The sequence below is a fragment of the Panthera uncia genome (genome assembly GCF_023721935.1).
Source record: "Panthera uncia isolate 11264 chromosome B3 unlocalized genomic scaffold, Puncia_PCG_1.0 HiC_scaffold_1, whole genome shotgun sequence".
Taxonomy (NCBI): domain Eukaryota; kingdom Metazoa; phylum Chordata; class Mammalia; order Carnivora; family Felidae; genus Panthera; species Panthera uncia.
Window position 1 is genome coordinate 8,734,293 of NW_026057582.1, and position 21,383 is coordinate 8,755,675.

Below are 21,383 nucleotides of genomic sequence, written 5' to 3' on the forward strand. Positions count from 1 at the left end.
TATGCCAGTACCATACTGTTGGTTACTATAGCTTTGTAACATAACTTGAAACCTGGAATTGTGATGCTTCCAGTTTTGTTCTACTTTTTCAAGATTGCTTTGGCTGTTCGGGGTCTTCTGTGGCTCTATATAAATTTTAGGATTGTCTGTTCCGAATCTGTGAAAACTGTGTTGGCATTTTGGTAGGGATTGCATTGAATGTATAGATTGCTCGGTTAGCGTTAGTGAGTTAGTTATTTTTGGTGCAATTATAGATGAGATTGTTTTCGTAACTTCCCTTTCTGCTGCTTCATTATTAGTGTATAGGAATGAAACGGATTTTAAATCCTACTTTTCTGAATTCCTTTATCAGTTCTGGTAGATCTTTGGTGGAGTGTTCAGGGTGTTCTCTATATAACATCGTGTATAGACCGTATTTTTTAAGAAAACACAATGCTCAGTGGATTCCTGTCTTTGGAAGACCGCTGGTGACGTCCCCCTGACGGTAGCGCAGCTACCAGATCTCAGGGGCGGGCGAGCGGGGCTGCCTCCTCCAGCCTCAGCCACCTCCCTTCTCCGCACGCCACCCGGGCGCCCAACTCGGCCAGTCAACACCACCCGGCACTCACAAGGCTTACCTTCCCTCAAGAAATTAGACCATCGCTTGATGGCAATTTTTATGTCAAATTTAACAGAAGAGTATGAGAATCACTCCACATTTCTAAAAACGGAAGGTCACGGGCACTCATAATCCACACTGCTACGGACTGAATGCCTCCCCTCAACATTCCTATGTTGACCCCAAACCCCCAGAATGGTGGTGTTGGCGGCGGGGGGACTTTGGGAGGTGACCGAGGGCAGGGTCCTCACGAATGGGATTTGTGCCCATTTAAGAGGGACCCCAGAGGGCTTCCTCATGAGGACACGGTGAGAAGATGCCGTCAATGAACCAGGCACAGCCCTCACCTGACAGCTGGTGTGCTAGAGCCTTCATCCTGGACTCGCAGCTCCCGGAACCAAAAGAAATAAACATCTGTTGTTCATAAGCCCGCCCAGACTGTGGTATTTTGTTACAGCGGGCCCGAGCAGAGGAAGGTGCAGTGTTCCTGCTATTCAGAATGAACGACTCACACACAGGATCCCTGGGTTGGCAGTTTATTTAAAAAAAACAACACCCCAGTTATCACATCTTCCTCCCTGTCCATCATTTTTCTTAACAGAAGCAGCTACGAAAAATTTGGGGAGATATAATTATCTTTGCAGACTGACACATTTGCAGAGGATTCATGAAGAATGACTCAAAAGCTCCTCGTTTTACTCCTGAATCAGGCAAAGAGCAAATGACAACCTAAGAACAGATTTTGTTGACAGCAATATCGTAATACAACATTGAATCATTACAGTGCAGTGGTTCTAATGAAGTTCACGACAGAATATTCGCAGCCCCAACACCAGACACACCAAAATCGCCCAACTGCTTACAGACTGGAGAAATCCGTGCAAGCAGCTGCCGTCTGATGAGTCAAGACCAGAATCGGTAAGGCTTGGCCGGCGGTGAGTCTGGGCACCAACAGCCCCTGCTGCTCAGGGAGGCCCCGGGCCGCCCTCACTTGGAGTCTTGGTCTTTCTTTTCATCCAGAAGGGCAGAGCGGATCCCCAGCTTTTTCAGTTCCTCCACCAGGTCCCCATTCTGGTGCATCTGCAACAGAATGTCACAGCCCCCCACGAACTCGCCGTTGAGGTACACTTGCGGGATGGTGGGCCAGTTGGAATAGTCTTTAATGCCTACGGGGAGAGAACATTTCAGTGTCATTTAAATGGTCAGAGCTGAACTTCTCGTGGCAAAATCTGTTTTCCACGCGCTCCCAGCAGGACATCCGGTGCCGTTCCCTTCTTGCTTCCCCCATCCCCGAGGGACGTGTTTGCCACAGACTCGGAGCTGCAGAGTCAACTGGGTCACGGTTCAAACCCCACCTCCTCCAATTACGAGCTGTGAGGCCTCGGCCAAGTCTTTCCACCACCCGCCTGTTTCCACCCCCATCTCGCAAAGCTTTCACGACGGGACAATCAGGTAGGCGAGGCTGTCGTAGAATGTCTGACACACACACACACACACACACGCGCGCGTGCACACACACAATCGGCAGGGACTGATGGCAGAGAACCGACCGGTTCATGTAAGTCACACAACACGTACGGAGCCACATTCTCCATTCATCTGCCAGTCATGGTTTCAGTGAGACCAAACGTTAAAGAAATGCCAGGACTTCATTTCCAAGCGGACTACTTAATATGGGTCTATCATGGACCCACGGGTCCAACTCTGCCAAATGAGGCAGTCCCCGCCTCACGGTTTTTATGCCTATCTGGGTTGGTCATGGGTTTTTGCCTTTACTTCTTTGACCCAGAGAAAAATCTCTGTCCTAGGGAAGACTGCAGCCCTCGCCCTACTCAGCCCCTCAGATGGGCTCTCCACAGGGCAGGTGGATTCGGCTCAGCACAGAACTCGCAACGACCAAGTCAAAGCAAGGAGAAGCCCGAAGCTCGCCTAAGGCCCATGTCCTGGGCCAGGAGCGGTGCCAGACGGTGAGGGGGCCCCCCCTCCTCGTTCTCAAGCGCTCACGGAGGACAAGAAACCAACCAGCATGCACGGGATCAGTCCCGTGTGTGAGCGGTGTGGAGGACACACAGAGATGAGGCACATTCTAGGACAGTGAGGCCGTGTGGTTCTTCTGTTCAGCTCTGGGCCATGAGGCCGATGGTCTTGACAACAAGGTAGGGAAAAAGCGTGGTTTCGATCTCAAGACAGAAGGCTGCTCTTTCCTCACATTCTTCCAACCATTCTACTTCCTTCCTACTTGTGTGCTGAGATGAGAAAACACTTCCAAAAACATGGCCTTCCAGCAAAACGTGTGTTGGCTCTATGAAAAACGGACGATGGTCAAAACCATGGCACGTGACCATCAATCACTATATACTTGCCATGTTTACACTTCCATAGATATTTTCAAATGGCCAAAACGAGCAAACAAACAAAACAGCAACGTCAACAGGCCGTTCAAACAAAACACAATACCGTGCAAATTAAAAGTCGTTCACGTGGGGGTTTTCATGCAAACCAACAAAAAATACTGGTGCTAAAAAGCTGGTCCTGGATACCCTATCATTTACCCAGCATTTATTTTCCAAATAAAAACACCACTTTGAGCGATGGCCCAAATCCTAAGAGGCAATGTGTTTTTCTCTTTTAAATAAGTCACTGCCTTCTAAAAAACGGTAACTTAGCTCCTAACCACAGCACTAAAGATGGCCCCCAGCTGAGAGCTTTATCTTTCTTCCCCAGACTTCTAGGGAGATAATGGGTCCAGCGTTATAGGCCCCAGAAAGCACACTTAGTTTTGGGTTTTTTTTTTTGAGGTATAATTGACATATGACATATTATTTCAGGCATACAATATAATGACTTAATATGTGTATATATTACAAAATGATCACCACAATAAGTCTGGTTAACACCTGTCACCGTATAAGGTTACAGAGGTTTTTTCCTGTGATGAGAACTTTCGAGATTACCTTAAAAGCTTATAAATGTGCAATACAGGATTGTCAGCTATAGTCACCATGCTGTATGTTATATCCCCAGAAAAGCACAGTTCTAAGCCACTTTGAGTGTCTTAAAAAAAAAAAAAAAAAAAAAAAAAAAAAAAAATCAGCTAGAGGTAGGGGGGTTACTAATAAAAGGAAAATTTCATTTAGCCTTCAGAACGTCTTTAGAATACCAAATATCTAGATATGTTAGAGTATCTTGATGAATTAAAGTTTTTCATCATTCTGATACTTGATGCCACAGAGACGACTCAGCATATGAGTTGTATTCAAAAAAAAAAAAAAGCTCTGTCCTTAAATAGTCTGTTAGAACTTATTTCACAAAGAAGCCAGTGATCCATCTTTTTTTACTTTCATGTGACCGAGAGTGGGTGTGGGAATTAAGAAATGTTTAAAGTCAACACGAATCTCTTGTAATTCTTTGAAAGCTTCTTAAGAACCTTCTGTATTGTGTGCATGTACCACTTATGTGCATGCTTTTACATCTGGGTCTTTTTCAATTGGTAATACGTTGTGTGAAGCTTTCCAAGACAATGAATATCTACTGATTCTTTCGGTGAGTCCCTACAATTTTTGAAACGCACCATAAATGAGAGTAAATTTGCCATCTGAGGTCGCCCGAAAACCACACGCATCTGATCCTAAAGAGTAGTTTTTTTACGTAAGATCTTTGCTAAGTAAAAGAATGATTTGCTTCCATCAATCGTATTTATAGTACCACACTAAATCAAAGCTTTAGGCTCGATTCCTGCATTAATTTCATGCTGCTGCAGATCACACGTCCAGACAAGACAGAAGAGGCAGAGACGCCACCATTAAAACTACCCAGCCAGTGGGCTTTCCAACCTTCCCGAACATCCGCCCCCTCCAGTCACGTGCGAGGGAGCTGGGACTCCTTCCAAACCCCAGAGTCACACTATCTTGCCCAATAACTTACATTTCAGGAACTCAGAAGCACCGCCCCTCGGAGCCCATGATGGCATCGTGACAGTGGCCAACGGGCCTACCAGCTGACAGTTGATCCAAACGAAACCTACCTGCTTCTTTGGCTTTTAGAGTAACAGAGGTTACAGGCAGCTGATAGCAAGGCAAAGCTTCAGCGTCTTAAAAAAATACTACGTTCCTTTTTTTAGAAGCCTGATTACAAGTTTAAATATTTAACGAGATAACCAGTGGATTCCTATAGCACGAAGCGAGTAACTTCTGATAATAAGAGACCGCGGCTCACAAGTTGAAAATTAAAATGAATCCCATCGGTCCACCATTAATTGTTTAAACATGGCTAATTTCTCACACTTTTTAATTCTCAAAACCTGCAACATACGGTGGTAGTTAACTTTCACTCCAAATAACTCAGGATCGGAGAAACTCGTGAAAATGAGAAAATTGTATCCAAGAGTGGATTTTAATGACAATGGCATTTTAAAGACGATAGATGACAATGATTCAATTTGGGACAAAAGTACTGACTGCGAAGTTCTACACAGGGTGACACTAGGAATCTGGAGCGACGAAGGAGGTGGTCTTACAAAACCGGTTCTACCTCTACCTACTGCCCCACCAAAAAAATTAATATTCCAAAGCATCAAACCAGAGTGGAGAAAAAGTACTTCCAGAACTTCCGAAAGGGACTTTTCAAAATTCATCCCATTTCGGAACATTAGACTTCGTTCCCGGTTTGGACAACAAACAAATGATAAGAGTTTCCTTTTTTTTTTTCCTGGTAGATTTTCACCATAGGAGCTTCAGAGTCTGAGGCAGGTTAACTCTGCCTGGGGCAAGTCACATCACCTCCTCCTGAAGTCCTTAGGAAACAATGACGTCAGCACCCCCATGAGATCACCTGAGCAGAGAGAGCAAGGGAAACGAGACCCTCAACAGGGGAAAAGCAAAGGCTGGGGACAGAGTGAACAAAGCAATGGCTTTAAGGGCAGCCAACTGTGGCTTGCTAGCTTGCAGATGTAGCTTCAGATAAATTTGCTCATGTCTTAGCCTCAGTCTCCCTACCTGGGAAGTGGGAAGAAATCCATGCCTCACGGATTTATTACAAAGATGAATTGAGACCTAACTGGTGAAAGGATTGAGCTCGCACGTTCCAGGTGCAAGGCGGATACGCTCTCCTCTCCACCAATGCCCCCTACTCCACCCTTCAAGTCCTGCCTCTCTAGAAATACGTGCAACAGAGGACGCCCAGGGAAGAATGCTGGAAAAATACCAATCAGGTGTGCCAGGCACTTGCTGATAGGGTTACTGAATTTCACATTCTTTAAGTGTTTTCAATACATACCCTCACTTAACCTTTGTAAGAGTCCTTCCGGGAAGGCATAATTAGTCCCTATTTATCAGAGGAAGAAACTGAGGCTCAGAGAAGTTCTTTAACCAAAGTCACAGTGCTGGCAAACGGCCGGGCCTGGATTTCCATCCGGGTTTCTAGGAATCCAAAGGACAGGTTCTAGACCTCCGCAGGTGGCCTCTGGCTGGCACATCCCACCCCTGCCCACGATCCATACTTACAACTGACATGTGTCCGCAACACGTCAGGCCGTTTCACACCGGTAACGTCTGTATACACGAACGGCATTATGCCATGACTACCTTTTTTGCAACTTACTTCGTGACTGCATCCTGTAATTTTTGAGATTCAGTTACATGAGATACATCTAGAACTAGATCACTCTACCACAACTTAGTTTTCTATCGCCTGGCTAAACCACAGTCTGTTTATCCAGTCTGCTAATAGGCCAAGATCCTCTCTTGCCAAGTTTTCATTATTACGAGCAGTGCTTCTTCAGGGAGTATCATTACATGCATCTTCTAACTCAAACACAGGGGTCTTCCTCGCTGGAGAAAGAGGTGGCAAACTACGGCCTTTGGGCCAGATATGGTCCACTTCCTACTTTTTGCAAATCAAGTTTTATTAGAACTCGGCCACACCTACCTGTCTAGGTACCATCCCGACTGCCTTCAGGCCCCCAATAGCAGAGTGGAAGGGTCCACAAAGACTGAAGTACTTACTCTCTGGCCCTTTACAAAGGTCGTCTGTCAACCCCCACTTTATTTGTTTGTTAACGTGTGTTTATCTTTTGAGAGACAGAGAGAGAAAGAGCGGGAGTGGGGAGGGGCTCCGGGCTCTGAGCTGTCAGCACAGAGACCAATGCGGGGCTTAAACTCACAGACCACGAGATCATGACCTGAGCCGAAGTCGGACTCTTAACCGACGGAGCCACGCAGGAACCCCTGGCAACCCTCACTCTAGACTGTATACCCAGGAGGGAAGCAGCTGGTCCCCTTCAACTTGACCCGGCACCGACAGTTACTCCTCCCAGGTGTTGGTGCGACTGGATTCTCTCATCCACAGCATGTATCACATCCATCACAACAAAGACCCAGAAACACCCCCCCCCAATCTTTTAACATTTGCCAAGGTCCCAGATTTGTTACTGTTGCCCAAATTCCCTGATAGTGAAAAGGCCGTGCATATCTTCAAAGGCTTAATAAACATTCACCAATAAGATAATGGCTATTCATTCAACAGACACAGCTCCTCGTGAAAGCAAAAAACAATGGTGATCTGAACAGGCAGAAATTTAAGAGGGTTTGTTTTTAAAGAGCATGGAACATGGTTTCCGATATGATAAATAAGAGAAGTGTTTACTTATTCATTAAAATCCTCACCGAAAGCTCGCGCTGCATAAGCAATATACAGGGTACTCAGGTAACGCGGTCAGACATGGTCCCTGCTCTCCAGAGGGCAAAATGCTAAGCATGGACACGTGTGATCTCAAATGCATTTAAAAACAAAACAAACAAACAAACAAAAACCCAACTAGAAACTAGATACAAATGTTAACGGTATATGCAGAATTACAGGTAGTTTTCGTTTATTACTTTCGGCATCTCCAAGTTTCCTCTTTCCTCGGTGAGCATGTTACTTTTACAAAGGAAAATAAAAGACAGGCTTTGTTAAAAGGAGGATTTGGATATGCTGACATCTGTCTGCCAGGACCCGATCCCTTTGTGGCTCCCTTCTGTGTGTATTCCAGATAAACAGGAGAAAGAAAAGACCGGAGGAGGACCTCACAGTCGTCTTTGTTCCCTGGGTCACAGGTTGAGACCTCTCTGCATCACACCTTGGGAACCGGGCAGCAGGAACGAGACAGAGTCTGTGGGTGTTCTTCAGGCTCTGAGCCCTTCGCAAAGCTGTGGCACAGGGAGAAAGGAAAGGCAGTTTGGCAGCTGCGCCTCTCCAGTTACTAGCGGGGACCTTGGGTCTAGGAAAGGTGCACAGAGGTAGCTCTGACTAGCAAAAGCAACCATCAGACAGCCTGGCAGCTTCTCTTGGTAAAGTCAAAAGTGTAGAGAATAAAGAGAAGAAGAGTCTGAATGTTTTATAAAGTCTTACCCTGGCTAAATGAGTCCCCACTGCAGGAACACGCACACGCTACCCTGCTCCGTAATAGTTGCACGCGAGTTTATTTTTCTAAGCAACACAAAAGGTGGGTGTTATGTTCAACATATATGCAACACATTTATCGACCAAGATGACAATCTGGTATGAAACAAAATGGGAATGGAAATGTCGAAACTCTACGGTCAAGAAATTTAAAGGCTGGGGCGCCTGGGTGGCTCAGTTGGTTAAGCCCCTGACTCTTGGTTTCGGCTCAGGTCATGATCTCACGGTTTGTGAGTTCAGGCCCCACATCGGGCTCCGCAGGGCTCTGCAGGGCTCCACACTGATTGCGCGGAATCTGCTCGGGATTCTCTCTCTCCCTCTCCCTGCCCCTCCCAGGCTCATGCTCTCTCTCTCGTATACACACACACAAAATAAACAAATAAAGCTTAAAAAAAAAAATAAATTTAAGGGCTAAATTCCTGTAGCTGTTGTCTGAACACTTAAGAAAGTGAGACTTAGGACACCTGGGTGGCTCAGTCAGTTAAGTGACCAACTCTTGATTTCAGTTCAGGTCATGATCCCTGGGTCAAGGGATCAAGCTCCGTGTTGGGCTCTGCACAGACACCACGGAGCCTGCTTGGAATTCTCTCTCTCTCTCTCTCTCTCTCTCTCTGCCTCTATCCTGCTCATGTACATACACTCTCTCTCTCAAAAAAGAAAGATAAATAAACTTGAGAGAGAGAGAGAGAGAGAGAGAGAGAGAGAGAGAGAGAGAATGTGAGAGACTAGAAACCAGACAGGTGAAACGGAAGCCAGGAATCCAAGTGCTATGAGTCAGCCCTCTTATTTCTGCTCCTACTTTGTTCTTACATTCCAGCATAGCCTATCTCCGTTGTATTCCACAGGAGAACAGAAACCACAAACCGAAGAGCTTCAAAACCTCGTACTGAACAGGCTGTTAACAACGCAACTTTTTATGAACGGCCATACTAGCAATTTGCAGGGGACCTGTGGCAAGGTCCCCACGGAAAGATTACAGAGTAGTTTTTCCTATCTTATCTTGTGAGTAGAGCAGCCACTGCTGGGTGAAGACCGCAGATACTCCCCGGACATAGAAAAACCAAAAACCAAAAACACCCCAAGGCCTAGCGACCGGTGGCATCCTAGCAGGAAAACAAACAGGGATCACGAGCATAATACACGGTAAGATCACATAAAGCTGGTAATGTTAACCTGCCTTCACTCCTCCTAGTTTCCACCCACAGAAACCAACAGTTTCCCAGGGATTAATTTGGGGGGGGGGGGGGGGGAGACTTTGAAAACCAAATATCCCAATAATAAAATAGCTACCATTTAGCGGGTGCCTTCTGTGTGCCGGATAAAATGAGGGGCACTTTTCTAAAAAGTTTTACTTTCTCTTTCTTCCTCATCAAAACTTTGTCAAGTCTGCTTTCCTCGTATCTTCATACGACTGAAAAGGAAAATGCAGGGATGGGATTTAAGGTTGCACAGCCGATTGGCTGCAGAGGGATTACAACCCAAAACCTTTCCACCACAAGTGCCTGTCTCATCCAGCAGAAAGGACTACGACTGATCATTTCAACTGGAGAATAACAGTCGTAAATATGTAATAACAAAATGGGAGAATTCTAGGCTTGGGATAACAGAGAAGCTGGCCCCGTAAAACTGTTTCTGGAACACTGTCACTAAAGAACAGCACTAGGCTCAGGGAGGTGCCAGGATTCAGTCACTGGGAGTCTCTAACGGGAAGGCAGGACACCAAGCCACCCTCTAGGAGGTACATACAGCCTCCCCACTGCTCCACCAACTCTGACCCAGGACCTTAGCCAAGGGGCAGGTCAACACACTCCTCTGTCCTCTTCCTCCTCCCCCACAAAACAGGAGAAAGCATGTCAATAAGGTTCCTGGCACGGTGCTTATTAGAAGAAGTACCAATTAGCTGTCCGGGCCCTCCCGCCTCTACCTACCTGCTGCATCTGGCCCCAGACCCTAACTGGTCCCTGGTTCCTTCAGCTCCAAGCTTCAGTCACCTAGGGCACGGGGTTCATTCCTTATCTCTCTGTCCACAGGCCTCTCCATGCCCCAGCACGCCCCCCCAATCCCAACCTGTCCTTGAGTATCTAAAAACAAATTTCATGACTCTTCCTCCCACACCAAGTGATCCCAAGTAAGACTAGTCTAAAAGCAGTGTCAACCCCCTCCTTGTGGCAACAACAAAGGATGGTTCCGGACAGCCCGAGCCTTGAAGCACCAGGCAGCCTCAGACAAAGGCAACCCCGGCCCTTCCTCCACCATCAACAGTACCGGCTCCTTATTCGTGAGGCAGGCCGACCTTCTCAACGTGTCCCCCAAAGTGCCTACCTCCTAGTGGTTCTTACTGTATTCCTTCTTGCCTCCCTTCCCCATCACTCTCCCCCCGACGGAGCCTGAGAGATCTGGCTCCGAAACGCCTCCCTGGGCTCAGCGTGGGGACCAGTGAACAGCTGGGACTTACCCAATGCCCAAGTTGGCCAGAGAACCGGATGCCCAGATCCTCAAGATCCACTTCAGGCCAACCATGCCCCCCACTCGACCCCGAATACAGTGCAGGAACCCGCGCCCTTAGCCCCGCTCGAACCCCCCCCCCGCCCCCCGACCTCTTGCGCGACACACCCAAGCCCCGCGGAGCGGCCCCGGCCCTTCGCCCCTCACCCGGCGGGCCCGCCTGACCTTGCCGGAGCTGGGGGTCGTCCAGCACATTGTAGGCCGCGTAGTCGCGGACGCCGTGCAGCCGCAGGATCTGCACCACTGCGTTGCTGAAGCCGCACTGGGGCTGCTCCGGAGTCCCCTTGAGGAAGACCACCACCTTGTCCTTCTTCACCAGCGCGTCCAGTTGCTCGGCTGAGCCGCCCCCGCCGCCGCCCGAACCCGCCGCCCGCACGCCTGGGCCCCAAAGGCCGCCGCCGCCGGAGCCGCGCCCCCAGCGGAGCAGAGCCACCGCCACCCGGCCCAGGGACCCGCTCATTCCCGCACGCTGGCCGGAGCCCTCGACGGCCCGGGACCTCGGCTCACCCCCGGGAGCCTTCCCCGGGCCCGCGGCAGCCCGGCCCGCCCCCCGGAGGCTCTCATTGGGCCGGCTCCGAGCTCCTCCCCGTGATTGGACAACGCTAGCCCGCACTTACTCGATTCTACCAATCGTATGACTCGCCCGGTCCCCGACAGGATGGAGGTGGTCCTTAAGCCCGCATCCTACAGCCCTTACTATTGGCCGCTGGCAATCGCTTTGTCAGTTGATTGGAGAGAGTGAATGTCCATCAGGGTCACGCTCCAAGGCGAGGAGAGGCGAAACCAGAGGGAAGACGACTTCCCTCCGGAGGGTAGAAGGGCCTGCTGGGATACTCCCGGATGACTGCGAAAGGCAGTGGGCGGGCTCCGCCGTTCCGCGGCACGCCGGGAAGAGGTCACTTCCAAGGGAAGGTTCCGGTTCCGGTGTAGGCGGTGGTTGAGTTGCCGTGGCAACGCGGTAACCCGGCTCCGGGTTTCCGCGTTAGGGGCGGCAGTGGGGCTGGAGCCGGCCTGTGCCCGCCTTTCCCAGCCTGGGTGAGCGACGCCGGTACCTCCGTGCGGCCGCGGCGGAAAGTCGCCGTTCGTGGTGGGAGCGGGGCCGGGGCCGGGCGCTGGGGGCCGGGGCGCCCGCGTCGAAGCGGGCGGCCACGTGTCCCGGCTGTGCCTTGGCCGCGCTGCCCGCGTGGGAGCCGAGGCCCGGCCCCGGCCCGGCGGCGCCCGCCTCCGGCGTTCAATTATATCTCGAAAATAACTTTTAAAATTGTGTAACGTGCTCTCGTGTGCATATCCCTTCCAGGTTTGGGGCCTCGTGGACTTTGCAGCCCGCCTCAGTCCTTTGTTGCCCAGGGAGCCACGAGGGAATTGGTTCCCTGGACAAACGTTTTCTGAGCGGGTGCTGCGTGCTAGGCACGGTGCCTGCGCGGGATGCCCGGACTTGGTGCCCAGAGCTCGTCAGCGGGAGAAGTGAGAAGCAGGTACAAAGCAGGGTGCGGGTACAGAGAGGAGGGCAGAAAGCCTCCCGGGCTCGTTGCTTTCTCAGTTTTCCATTGTACTTAGTGCACCTTGAAATATATATTCGCTAGCTCGTTTATTGACCACCCCCCTCCCCTTCCCGGCACTGGACTTTATTCACTACTGTAGCCTCAGTTCCTAGAACGGTGCTTGAGACGTGGCAGGTGCTCCTGTTGGTGGAATGAGCGATTCGGGGAAATCGGGACTCACGTGAAATCGAGACGTGATCTGTAGTCTTGGAGCCGCCCTGGGTTGGTGGTACCCTAGAGCACACCAGACTTGCAGAAAAAGCATACTCCAGAGGAAGCTGAGGCATGACTGCTCAAGAGCCAGCCGTTCTATGTGCAATTTTCCTCTGATAGTTCCTGGGTGCTGTTGCCACGGTGATAATGACCGCGCGGTGTCATTATCTATCGACCGACAGCAAGAGAAGCCTTGCAGTCGAGATATTGTTTAACAGACAGTGGTTTCTGTTGGACACTGAGTACTGATACATTTTTTTTTTTTTAACCTTACGTATTTTAAAAATGGTTTCGAGAGGTGACCTGTTTTGGAGGTTCTCAACTTTAAAATCAGAGAACGAGGCTGTGCTGGTAACAAGTAATCTTGCAACCATTCTGCCTGAAACTGGGACCCTGGTGAATTGAGAATAAACTCAAGATATTCCTCAGAAGTGCTCGTCCCTGACATATTTATTTCATCCTTATTGATGGTATGGATATGTGATAGTTTTCTGACATTGATCCGCTTCTTACAGAATCCTTCCCCCCCCCCCTCCCCAGCTTCATGGATTCCAGGTAAATCAGAGGAGCAAGCATCATGAACAGAAGTATGTACAGGAAATGCCGTGGTGCTGAAGCCTAAGCGATGTTGCAGAAGTCCAGGACCTGGTGTGCTTACCAGTTGGGAATGTATTATTTCCCAAATCACCTAATTTTTCCTCATGCTTATAGTAAGTTGGGTTTTTTAAATAAATAAATAGATTAAAAATATAAATATATATTTTTATCTATATAAACATATATATATTTTTATATATTGGTATTGTATTGGTATATATATTGGTATATATATGTGTATGTGTGTGTGTGTGTGTGTGTGTATATATATATATATATATATATGTAATTTGTTCCTGCAAAGCTAAAGCTGTTCACTGCCTCCATGAAACTGACCTGTTTCTGTGTTGACTGGAATAGGGAGAAAAATTCGCAGACTTCTCTTCTGAGGATCCAGGGACATAGAACAATAATGCGAGGTGGCACATCTCTTACCTAGTATGTAGCATTGGCTTGGAAGCTTAGATGTCTTTCTTACTGTCAGACGTTTTATTGAGAACACAGCTGTCATCATAAGATTACAAGTAAACCCTGAGCAGGAAGAATACCCGGCCTGCGTTCTGGGAACTTACAGTAAGTCGAGTTGCTGTGGGCAGTAGAGCATAAGAATGCAGGTGAAACCTAAGGCTATGAGAGAGCATGTCTGTGTTCATTCAGAACACTCGGTGGGGCGGCTTTGATAGCACGGTCAAGGGCAGGGTAAATCTAAACTTTTGGGTTAGGCATCGCAACCAAAGAAATTAAAACAATTTGAAGTTTCTAATAAAGCAGCCAAAAATACAAAATTTTATGGATGTTGAACATACTCCTTTCTGTCTTTGATTTAAAGCCACCCTTATACTCTGGTTTCTCTTCAGATCGAATAAATCTTTCGCCTTCTAAAACCACCGTTGAGGGCGCTTGGGTGGCTCAGTCAGTTGAGCGTCTGACTTGATTTCAGCTCCTGTCACGATCTCTCGGTCCGTGGGTTCGAGCCCCACGTTGGGCTCCACGCTGGCAGCACAGAACCTGCTTGGGATTTTCTGTCTCCCTCTCTCTCTGCCCCTCCCCTGCTCACACTCTATCTCTCCTTCTAAATAAATAAACACTTAAAAAAATAAAAAATGAAACCACTCTTGGAGTATTGCCTCCAAACATTGTGATTTAAAGAAACCAAGAAGATGGTACGCGAGATATTTCTTCCAAAGCATCAAACTCTCATGTATGATTTGGCATTTTAGTTTTGAGGTTTTTCTTTAGAAATCCGTTCTATTAATGCCGGAATCACTGTATTGTACACCTGAACCTGATGTAAAACTATACCTTGACTATACTGGAATTAAAAGCAAAACTATTTTCTGTAATGAAAACATGACAAAAACCGTTGTCAGAAATCTGCTTTTATACTCCAATGTATTTTGGGCGTTTTGAGCACGTAAGTCAATTATCTTTATCAGTTCGTGATGTCTCCCATGTGAACATTAGTAGAAGGTGGAGGTGGGAAGTACACAGAAAGTTATTTAAATCCTGGGATTTTGGTCACAAAATGTAATTAGACCACAAACTAAACAATCGTGCCATGGATAAACATGCTGGCTCAGCCATCCTAAAAACGTTTTTCTCTCTGTGCTTATTTATAGATAAAGTTTTACTGTGTTTCGCACAATCTCTGCTTTCTACCCAGCCCTCCAGAAGCAAATTCAACATTGAACCTATGGTTACAAACCTTCACAAAGTTGAGCTAGTTTCTTCCCATATATCAGCTCTAAATGAAGAGTCCAGATTGTTGAGCCTAAGACAGTACATTTTCTGAACGCTCAGCAGATCAGCGTTTCCAACTTCAGGTCTTAAAGTCCCTGCTTTATTCTTGCAAAGAGGGTGTGTTTCTATGCATAGGGACAGGTGATACAGACCTGTTGGTCCAAGCCGGCCAGAACATTCTGCAAGTGTCATTTTAAGAGAAAAGTGGCTGTTTGAGCCACCAGACATGCCTCAGCTAAAGTAAAATAGCATCGGAGACCCCGAGTTCCACAGTCATGAGCTGGAACCTGAACCCTTTCGCTGTGGTGCACGGAGCTAGTATCCAGTAATTTTAGAGCATCAGTGTGACCGTGGAATTAACTGGTTTCCCCAGCCGCCCTAAAAACAATGGAAAGTACGAGAAACCAGGACAATGCCCAGCCCTCTGGGAGAATTTTTGCTAATCCCTAATGCCAGACAGAAACGCCTTTGGGGATTCCTAGCCTCTATTTGACAAGACAGCTGGTTTTATAAATACTGCTCTGGCCATGGGAGTGGCCTCAGTTTTTCTAATCTCTGTTTCCCACATCTCGTGGGCTCAGCCTCGAGTCAGGAAGGAAGGCCTCGTTAGGACCCACCTCTACTGGTCCTGCTCTCCCCTGGGTGAAATGAAGAGAAACGGTGCGCTGTAAATTGGGTTAAGTTTAGTCCGGAACGGACGGGGAGACGCCTTCCCTGAAGAAGCATGCGTGGAAAGCTTGGCTGCCACAGCAGAACCTGCTTCCCTCCTGGGATTTGGAATGTAGAGGTGTGACGTCACCGAGACGGGTTCCTTCTCGGCACTTTCCACCCCTTCCCACCTTCCCCTTCCCGGGTTTGTGAATATTACGTTTGCGGTGTCTGCGAAGGTTTACGCCGATTTCAAGATGTCTCTATATGAGGGCTGCAGAGTTTTAAGGCCTCATCTGTACTCCGTTCCTCTGCTTCAGAACATTCGCCGCCCCCACCCCCTGCCCCCAAATAATACCGTCTTGACGTGTGTCGCGTACCATTTTGTTCTTCCTGTGTACGTGAACTCATTTGATCTGTTCGTTAACCCTAGGATAATGGTGCTCGGACGTTGTGGTCCCCAAATTACGTTCTCCAGTATTTGTTGATCACATCTTTTTGGCAGACTCCAGCACTTTGGGTTCCTCTATGTGTTTTGTTGCCTTGAAAGCACTTTTTTTTTTTATTTTACTGCTGAATCATAGCCTCACAAGCAAGTCCCGCAGAAAATCAAATATTCCTGAATTATCTTTGCTGCATGTGTATATATTGGATACAGATGTGATTTTTTAGACGCCCTGAAACTAAAATGGCAACAGTTTCACTCCAAAAATCCAATGAAAGAAAATATCAACATGGCTGTTCAGTTCAGAAGCTCTGTGCTCCTTTGTCCTCATGCTGCTGTTACACAGTGAGGACCAAACTTGGGAGTAGCCCTTTAAAATGACACATATTTAAAAAAAAAAAAAAAGGGGGGGGGGGGGACACATATGCTGGACTTTGTTGAGAACCTCATTTTATTCAGAGGAAAAGAATCCAAATCATAACCTCCTATAAGGTAATAATAAGAATGAAGTGATGGGGCGCCTGGGTGGCTCCGTCAGTTAAGCATCTGACTTTTGATTTTGGCCCAGGTCATGATCTCATGGTTTGTGGGCTCAAGCCCCATGCCCATAGCGCGGAGCCTGCTTGGGATTCCCTCTCTCTGCCCCTCCCCTGCGCGCTCGCTCTCTCTCTCTCAAAATAAACATTAAAGAAAAAAAAAGTAATCAGAAACCGTGTTAAGATGAGATTAAAAGTGATAAAACAGGGGCACTTGGGTGGCTCCGTTGAGCGTCCAACTCATGATTTCATCTCAGATCATGATCCCAGGGTCATGGGATCAAGGCCCTCGTCAGGCTGCGTGCTGAGCTGAGCGTGGGGCCTGTTTAAGATTCTCTCCCCCCCCCCCCCCCGCTGCCCCACTCCACCCCATCCCCTGGTCACTCTTTCTCTAAAATGTATTTTTGAAAAGTGATAAAAAAAAACCTTGATTAATCTTGAGATAAAAGAATCTCAACCGTTCAGTGAAATTTTTCATCTTTTGCATTATGTGCTTTTTTTTTTTTTTTTTTTTTTTTGCCAGCAGATATTTTCCATAAGCTCAAACTGCTAACTATATCCCAACAGCTTCTGAGAAGCTGCCTGGACCCCAGACTGTGGAGAGCAAGGAGCCAGTGCTGTTGTGTGTCAGACCTGTTACGAGGATTTATCCGTTAGCAGAAGGTTATGTCTCCCTCCGATGATCACTGAGGTTGAGGCCAGACGAACATAGAGGAAATTTTCATTGTTTTCTCTTGAATGACTGCTAAGACGTTTTGCCAAGACCACAAATACTCTTTCCGATGAGTCAGAATTGCACTCTGTACTTCAGCCTTTGAGTCTGAACCCGTGCCCTCGAAATTAAATCTTGCCATCACAGCGATCCAGTTCCGGCCTTCTGCAACCATCCAGCCAGCCAAGGAAGGGAAATTCACCCAGGGTTTGACAGAGGAAGGGGGTGGGGTGGGAATGGGAGGAGACATTCATTAACTGTTCGATTCCTTTACAGGGAAAAAGTGGAGGATTTTAAGTAATTCCCCCCCCCTTTTTTTTTTTGCTTTTATGGCCGGAAAGATCCCTTTTGTTAATTCTAAACTATACATTCTGAAAGTGTAGCCTACCGAGATACAATTAATTGACATCAAATTTCTGTGCGTGGGAGCTTCAGAGTTTCAGGAAAAGACTGTATGAGAAACCAGTTATACTCTGTAAGAGAAAAAAAGGAGAAGTGCTTTGCAAAAATTGAGTGACCAAGAGTTGTGTATGAAAAGCCTTGGGCAGAAGGTGACATATTTCAGGCCCGCCACCCTCTGCAGCTACACACGCAGCTGACCTGGCATTCTCACTTCCGGGGGGGGGGGGGCGGGGGGCCTGTATCAGCACAGCCCTGTCTGTGTGAGCGGGGTCGGGGTTGGGGGCGAGAGACCCCCACTGGTTCATCTCGCTTCCTCCCATGCAGCTGCAGCCCGGTGATAGTTCACACATCCCGCTGGCTGGCTGGCTGGGGACGGGGCCGATATGATACCCTTTTACTTGAAGGGATTTTTGCTCGTGTTCAAAAGTAACACACGTCTTTCAAAATCATTCTTTCTGTCTTTTGAGAAACTTGGAGCTCTTCCCTAGTGCCTGCCTTTCCCGGCAAGGCAGGTAGGGGGCACTAGTCCTTCTAGGAAGCCAGGGCAGTAAGAGCCAATACCTGCCGTCTCTGTCCTTGCACAGAGTGTCTGGGAAGTCTTCTGCTGGCCGGATTTTTGGAAGAGCCCCTCCATCCTCCCAAGGCCCGCTCTTGTTTTAGGGAAGGCCTAGCTTGCTTACTTTTCTCCCATTACAGCCACAACGCATGAGAAGCAGTAAACTTGCAAGGCTAACGCTAAATGCAGGAGGAAGCAAGGACTACAAGGCCAACAGGAGATTGCAAAAATTAAGAAGCCAAAGCCGACCGTCTTTGGGATTTGTTTTAAAGCAGCATTCTGGGAGCATTTGATGTGAGTGGGTCCAACAGCCCTCACATGGCACTATGCCTTGAGCGTTAGAGCCTGGTATAAAAATTCCAAGTCACCAAGAAAAGACTTACGATCCATGTGCTTTGGTGAAGAAGTCAAGGAAACATAGCATATATTAGGTTGCCAGCACAAATTATGCACACTGGCTTTATTAAAGGGGCGATGGTAAAAAACAAACCAGAATACTTTCTTCCTTCATTATGCCAGATAAACAGAATATTATCCTCCTCCTGTTATGTATGTCCTTTTAGTCCATGGTAAGCCCCTTAGAAATACTCCGTTGAATTAGATGGTGAGGGATTGAATGCTATGGGCGTACAGTTGGGTCTTTCTAAACCGCGAACCAACTGTTGGGCTTAAGAGAGCTCAGCTAACAGCAGGCCTGCAGACGGCCGTCCGTACAACGGTTTGAACAGTGTCGTAGCGTGCAATCCAGGAGGCAAACTTGGAGGCGTCAAGGAACATAACCACTGCGTGTCCTGTGGCCCAGCCCCGTTTTCTCGCTGTTGGGGGCCAAACCCTTCTGGGGTTTTGTACGGATTATGGTGGTGGTGGTTGTTGTTGCTGTTTTCCTGCTCCCCTCCCCTGCCAGCCGACCATCAGCTTCTGGTCTGACAAAATTCATTATTTTGCCCCCCAGTCCTTAGCACTTAGTACACGCTCCATGCATAATTCTCAAGCGAAGAACCTGTACCACGGTGAGCGATACAGGACAGTATCTCAGAAATCCCAAATTGCATGAAACTCACACTGCTGACCACCGATGCCATAGGATGTGAAGACACATCCCCCCAGGGATGCTAAGCAGGGTTCAGTGGTCAGCAAGACACTCCCGCTCCCCAGGGCCTCACAGCCAGATGGCGGGGACAGATGCAAGAATGTCCCGGTGCTGGTGCCGGTGGGCGCCTCCCCTCCCCCCTCCAGGGCAGTGAGTCAGCGCCTCTGGGACCAGAGAAAGCTTGGTAGAGGGGTCGGCACTTGAGCTGAGTGTTGAAAGAAGGGTGAAGAACTGCTGTTTGAAAAAGGAAGGACGGTCCAGGAGAGGAAGCATCCCCGGCAAAGGCACGGAGGTCCGAGCTCGCTCTGGGGAGAGGAGGACCCGTGGACCTAGCTGAGGGGCTCGGATCTCCTCCCCAGAGTGAGAGAAGGTCACGGAAAGAGTGTAAGCTGCGGAGCTCTGGAGAGTTCCCCCCGGCGGGCACGTTGAACGTGAAAAGGAGGTGGCAGGGTGGCAGAGGGGGGCCAGGAGGGCACCGGGGTGAACAGAGGGCACCAGTGTGAGGGTTTCCCTGAGGATTTGGTGACTGGCTGGGAAGAAAAGCCAGGGCCTTGGGCTTATCCCCGGGTTTCTGGCACGGCAGCTGCTGTCTCCTCCTTACTGAGGCTTGGGATACAGGGGAGAAGGGGGGGATCGGAGGGCGAGTTGTGAATTGCTTTCGGACATTCAGAGGGGACTCGAAATCATTAAGTTGTACCTAAAATATGGGGGCACAGAGGGCACCTGGGCAGCCCGGCCGGTTAAGCGTCCGACTCTTGGTTTCGGCTCAGGTCACCATCTCCTGTCTCGTGAGACCGAGCCCCGCATCGGGTTCTGCGTTGACAGTGCTGAGCCTCCTTGGGGGTCCTCTCTCTTCTCTCTTTCTCTCTGTCCGTCCCGTGCTCGCTTGCTCTCTGTCTCAAATAAGTAAAAACTTAAAAATTAAGTTAAAATGAAATAAAAGACAACGTGGGAGCACAACACTCAGTCTGTTGCCTCTACAGGTCTGGGCCTGATGGCTGGAGATTTGGGCGGGAAGAACAAGAAAGGGAGCTGCAGAAGAAATTGGGGAAGGTGTGCAGTCAGGAAAGAGCAGGCCATGGGACTGAAAAGGAGGCAGGAGGCAGAGAAGGCACAAAGGACCCAAGTATCACCTGGATCTGGTGACCGAGGTGAGCATGGTTGGGGGCTGGAGCGGCCAGGGTGTTCCCTGGACCTCTCAGGGTCTCTGGAACACGGAGCCAGGCCAAGGGGTGTGGAAAGTGACTTCTGGCTGTCATCCCCGGGGCGGACGTGCGAACTCAGAGTCTGTAAACCGAGCAGACAGGCCCCGGTGCTTTTGCCCAGAGTCGGCAGTGACACGAGCAGACATTTCAGTGTGGATGGTGAACAGCCTGGGCTCCCGAGGCGCCGTGCCAGCAAGGGCCTTCCTGGAACACCCGAGGACACCAAAAACGTGTGCGCGCGGGGCTGCCTCTGCTGAGTGTGGCCTTTTCATCAGCCGGGAGGGCGCACAGAGTGGCACTGGCCGTTCCTCTCTGCATGCCAGCTCCACAACATCAAAGAGGAAACTGAGGAGGAGAGTTCTTTCAAATCTTAGGCCAGGTGCAGCTCCTGCAGCAGCGGGAACTTGCGAGCAGACCGTCTAGAAAGCGCTCCTTCTGCGAGTCTGCGGTCAGCCATTTGCTGCAGGATCCTTTTTTGTTTTTGTTTTTGTTTCATTTGCGGCAAGAGCCTAATGCTTTGTGCATGAGGCCCTGCTGGGGAACATCTTGGGCCATGGAGAACTGTCCCCAAGAGCAGCAGGGTTTCGCACAGAGCCCGGAAGGTGCCGCTCAGGCACAGGGCCCCCCCGGGGCGGGCCGCTCCCCTGCTGATGGAGGGGGCGACGCGGAAGCCCCTCCTGGGAACCTGGGTTCCGCTGCCCCCACGCCAGTGCCAAGGCCACGCCCCCGCGTGCCTGCCAGGCGGGGCCCAGAGGCCTCCCGGCTTCCCAGGCACACTGCCTACCGCACAGCACCTCTACGTTATCGCCTGCCCAGCACAGCAGAGCCCGCTGAAAAGCAAGCCGAGAACACTTCGGCAGGTCACAAAAACGTGTCTCCAGGGGGCAAAAGACTGAAAGATTTCTCTTGCCCCCGTAGCGGAGAAGTCTTCCTGACTCACAGCCTCTTCCTGAGCTGGCTTCTGTCCTCAAGTTTTGTTTGCAAGCATCGTAATTGCAGGATCTAATTTCCCACAATAGCACACATTTGCACAGAAAACGAGTCTGTGGCACATTCTCGTCATCCTGACGCTCACGGACAGCTCCTGCAGGGAAGACAGGGCGAAACTGGCCCCACTTTCTAGATGTGGAGACAGTGTGGGGGCGGGGGGGGGGG

At 49.2% G+C, this 21,383-nt stretch overlaps 1 protein-coding gene, 2 long non-coding RNA genes and 1 other non-coding gene across 5 annotated transcripts; 2 read left to right on the forward strand and 2 right to left on the reverse strand.

The window, feature by feature from the left end:
* Positions 1 to 1,118: 1,118 nt before the first annotated feature.
* GLRX5 (glutaredoxin 5) lies at positions 1,119 to 11,092 on the reverse strand. Its single transcript, XM_049612212.1, has 2 exons — positions 10,709 to 11,092; positions 1,119 to 1,764 (listed from the first exon to the last, which is right to left on the reverse strand). Exons 1-2 carry the CDS (start codon positions 11,001 to 11,003, stop codon positions 1,586 to 1,588), a joined length of 474 nt encoding a protein of 157 aa, XP_049468169.1. The 5' UTR covers positions 11,004 to 11,092; the 3' UTR covers positions 1,119 to 1,585.
* Positions 3,395 to 9,444, reverse strand: LOC125909200 (uncharacterized). Its single transcript, XR_007453602.1, has 4 exons — positions 9,329 to 9,444; positions 6,100 to 6,210; positions 5,873 to 6,015; positions 3,395 to 5,428 (listed from the first exon to the last, which is right to left on the reverse strand). It is a non-coding gene; the product is annotated as an uncharacterized LOC125909200 (long non-coding RNA).
* A 237-nt stretch (positions 11,093 to 11,329) lies between the features above and the next one.
* LOC125909198 (uncharacterized) lies at positions 11,330 to 14,254 on the forward strand. Of its 2 annotated transcripts, XR_007453601.1 has the most exons (4): positions 11,330 to 11,578; positions 11,841 to 12,018; positions 12,838 to 13,007; positions 13,255 to 14,254. It is a non-coding gene; the product is annotated as an uncharacterized LOC125909198 (long non-coding RNA). The 2 variants fall into 2 exon arrangements; XR_007453600.1 differs by having other exon boundaries at positions 11,332 to 12,018.
* On the forward strand, positions 12,281 to 12,553 carry LOC125910609 (small Cajal body-specific RNA 13). Its single transcript, XR_007454103.1, has one exon. It is a non-coding gene; the product is annotated as a small Cajal body-specific RNA 13 (non-coding RNA).
* Positions 14,255 to 21,383: the final 7,129 nt, after the last annotated feature.

Coding starts and splice junctions, on each gene's coding strand:
- GLRX5 (XM_049612212.1), bottom strand. CDS start 11,003: ATGAGCGGGTCCCTGGGCCGGGTGGCGGTGGCTCTGCTCCGCTGGGGG. Junction 1,765..10,708: donor CGACCCCCAGCTCCGGCAAG/GTCAGGCGGGCC, acceptor CTCTCCCCGTAG/GCATTAAAGACTATTCCAAC.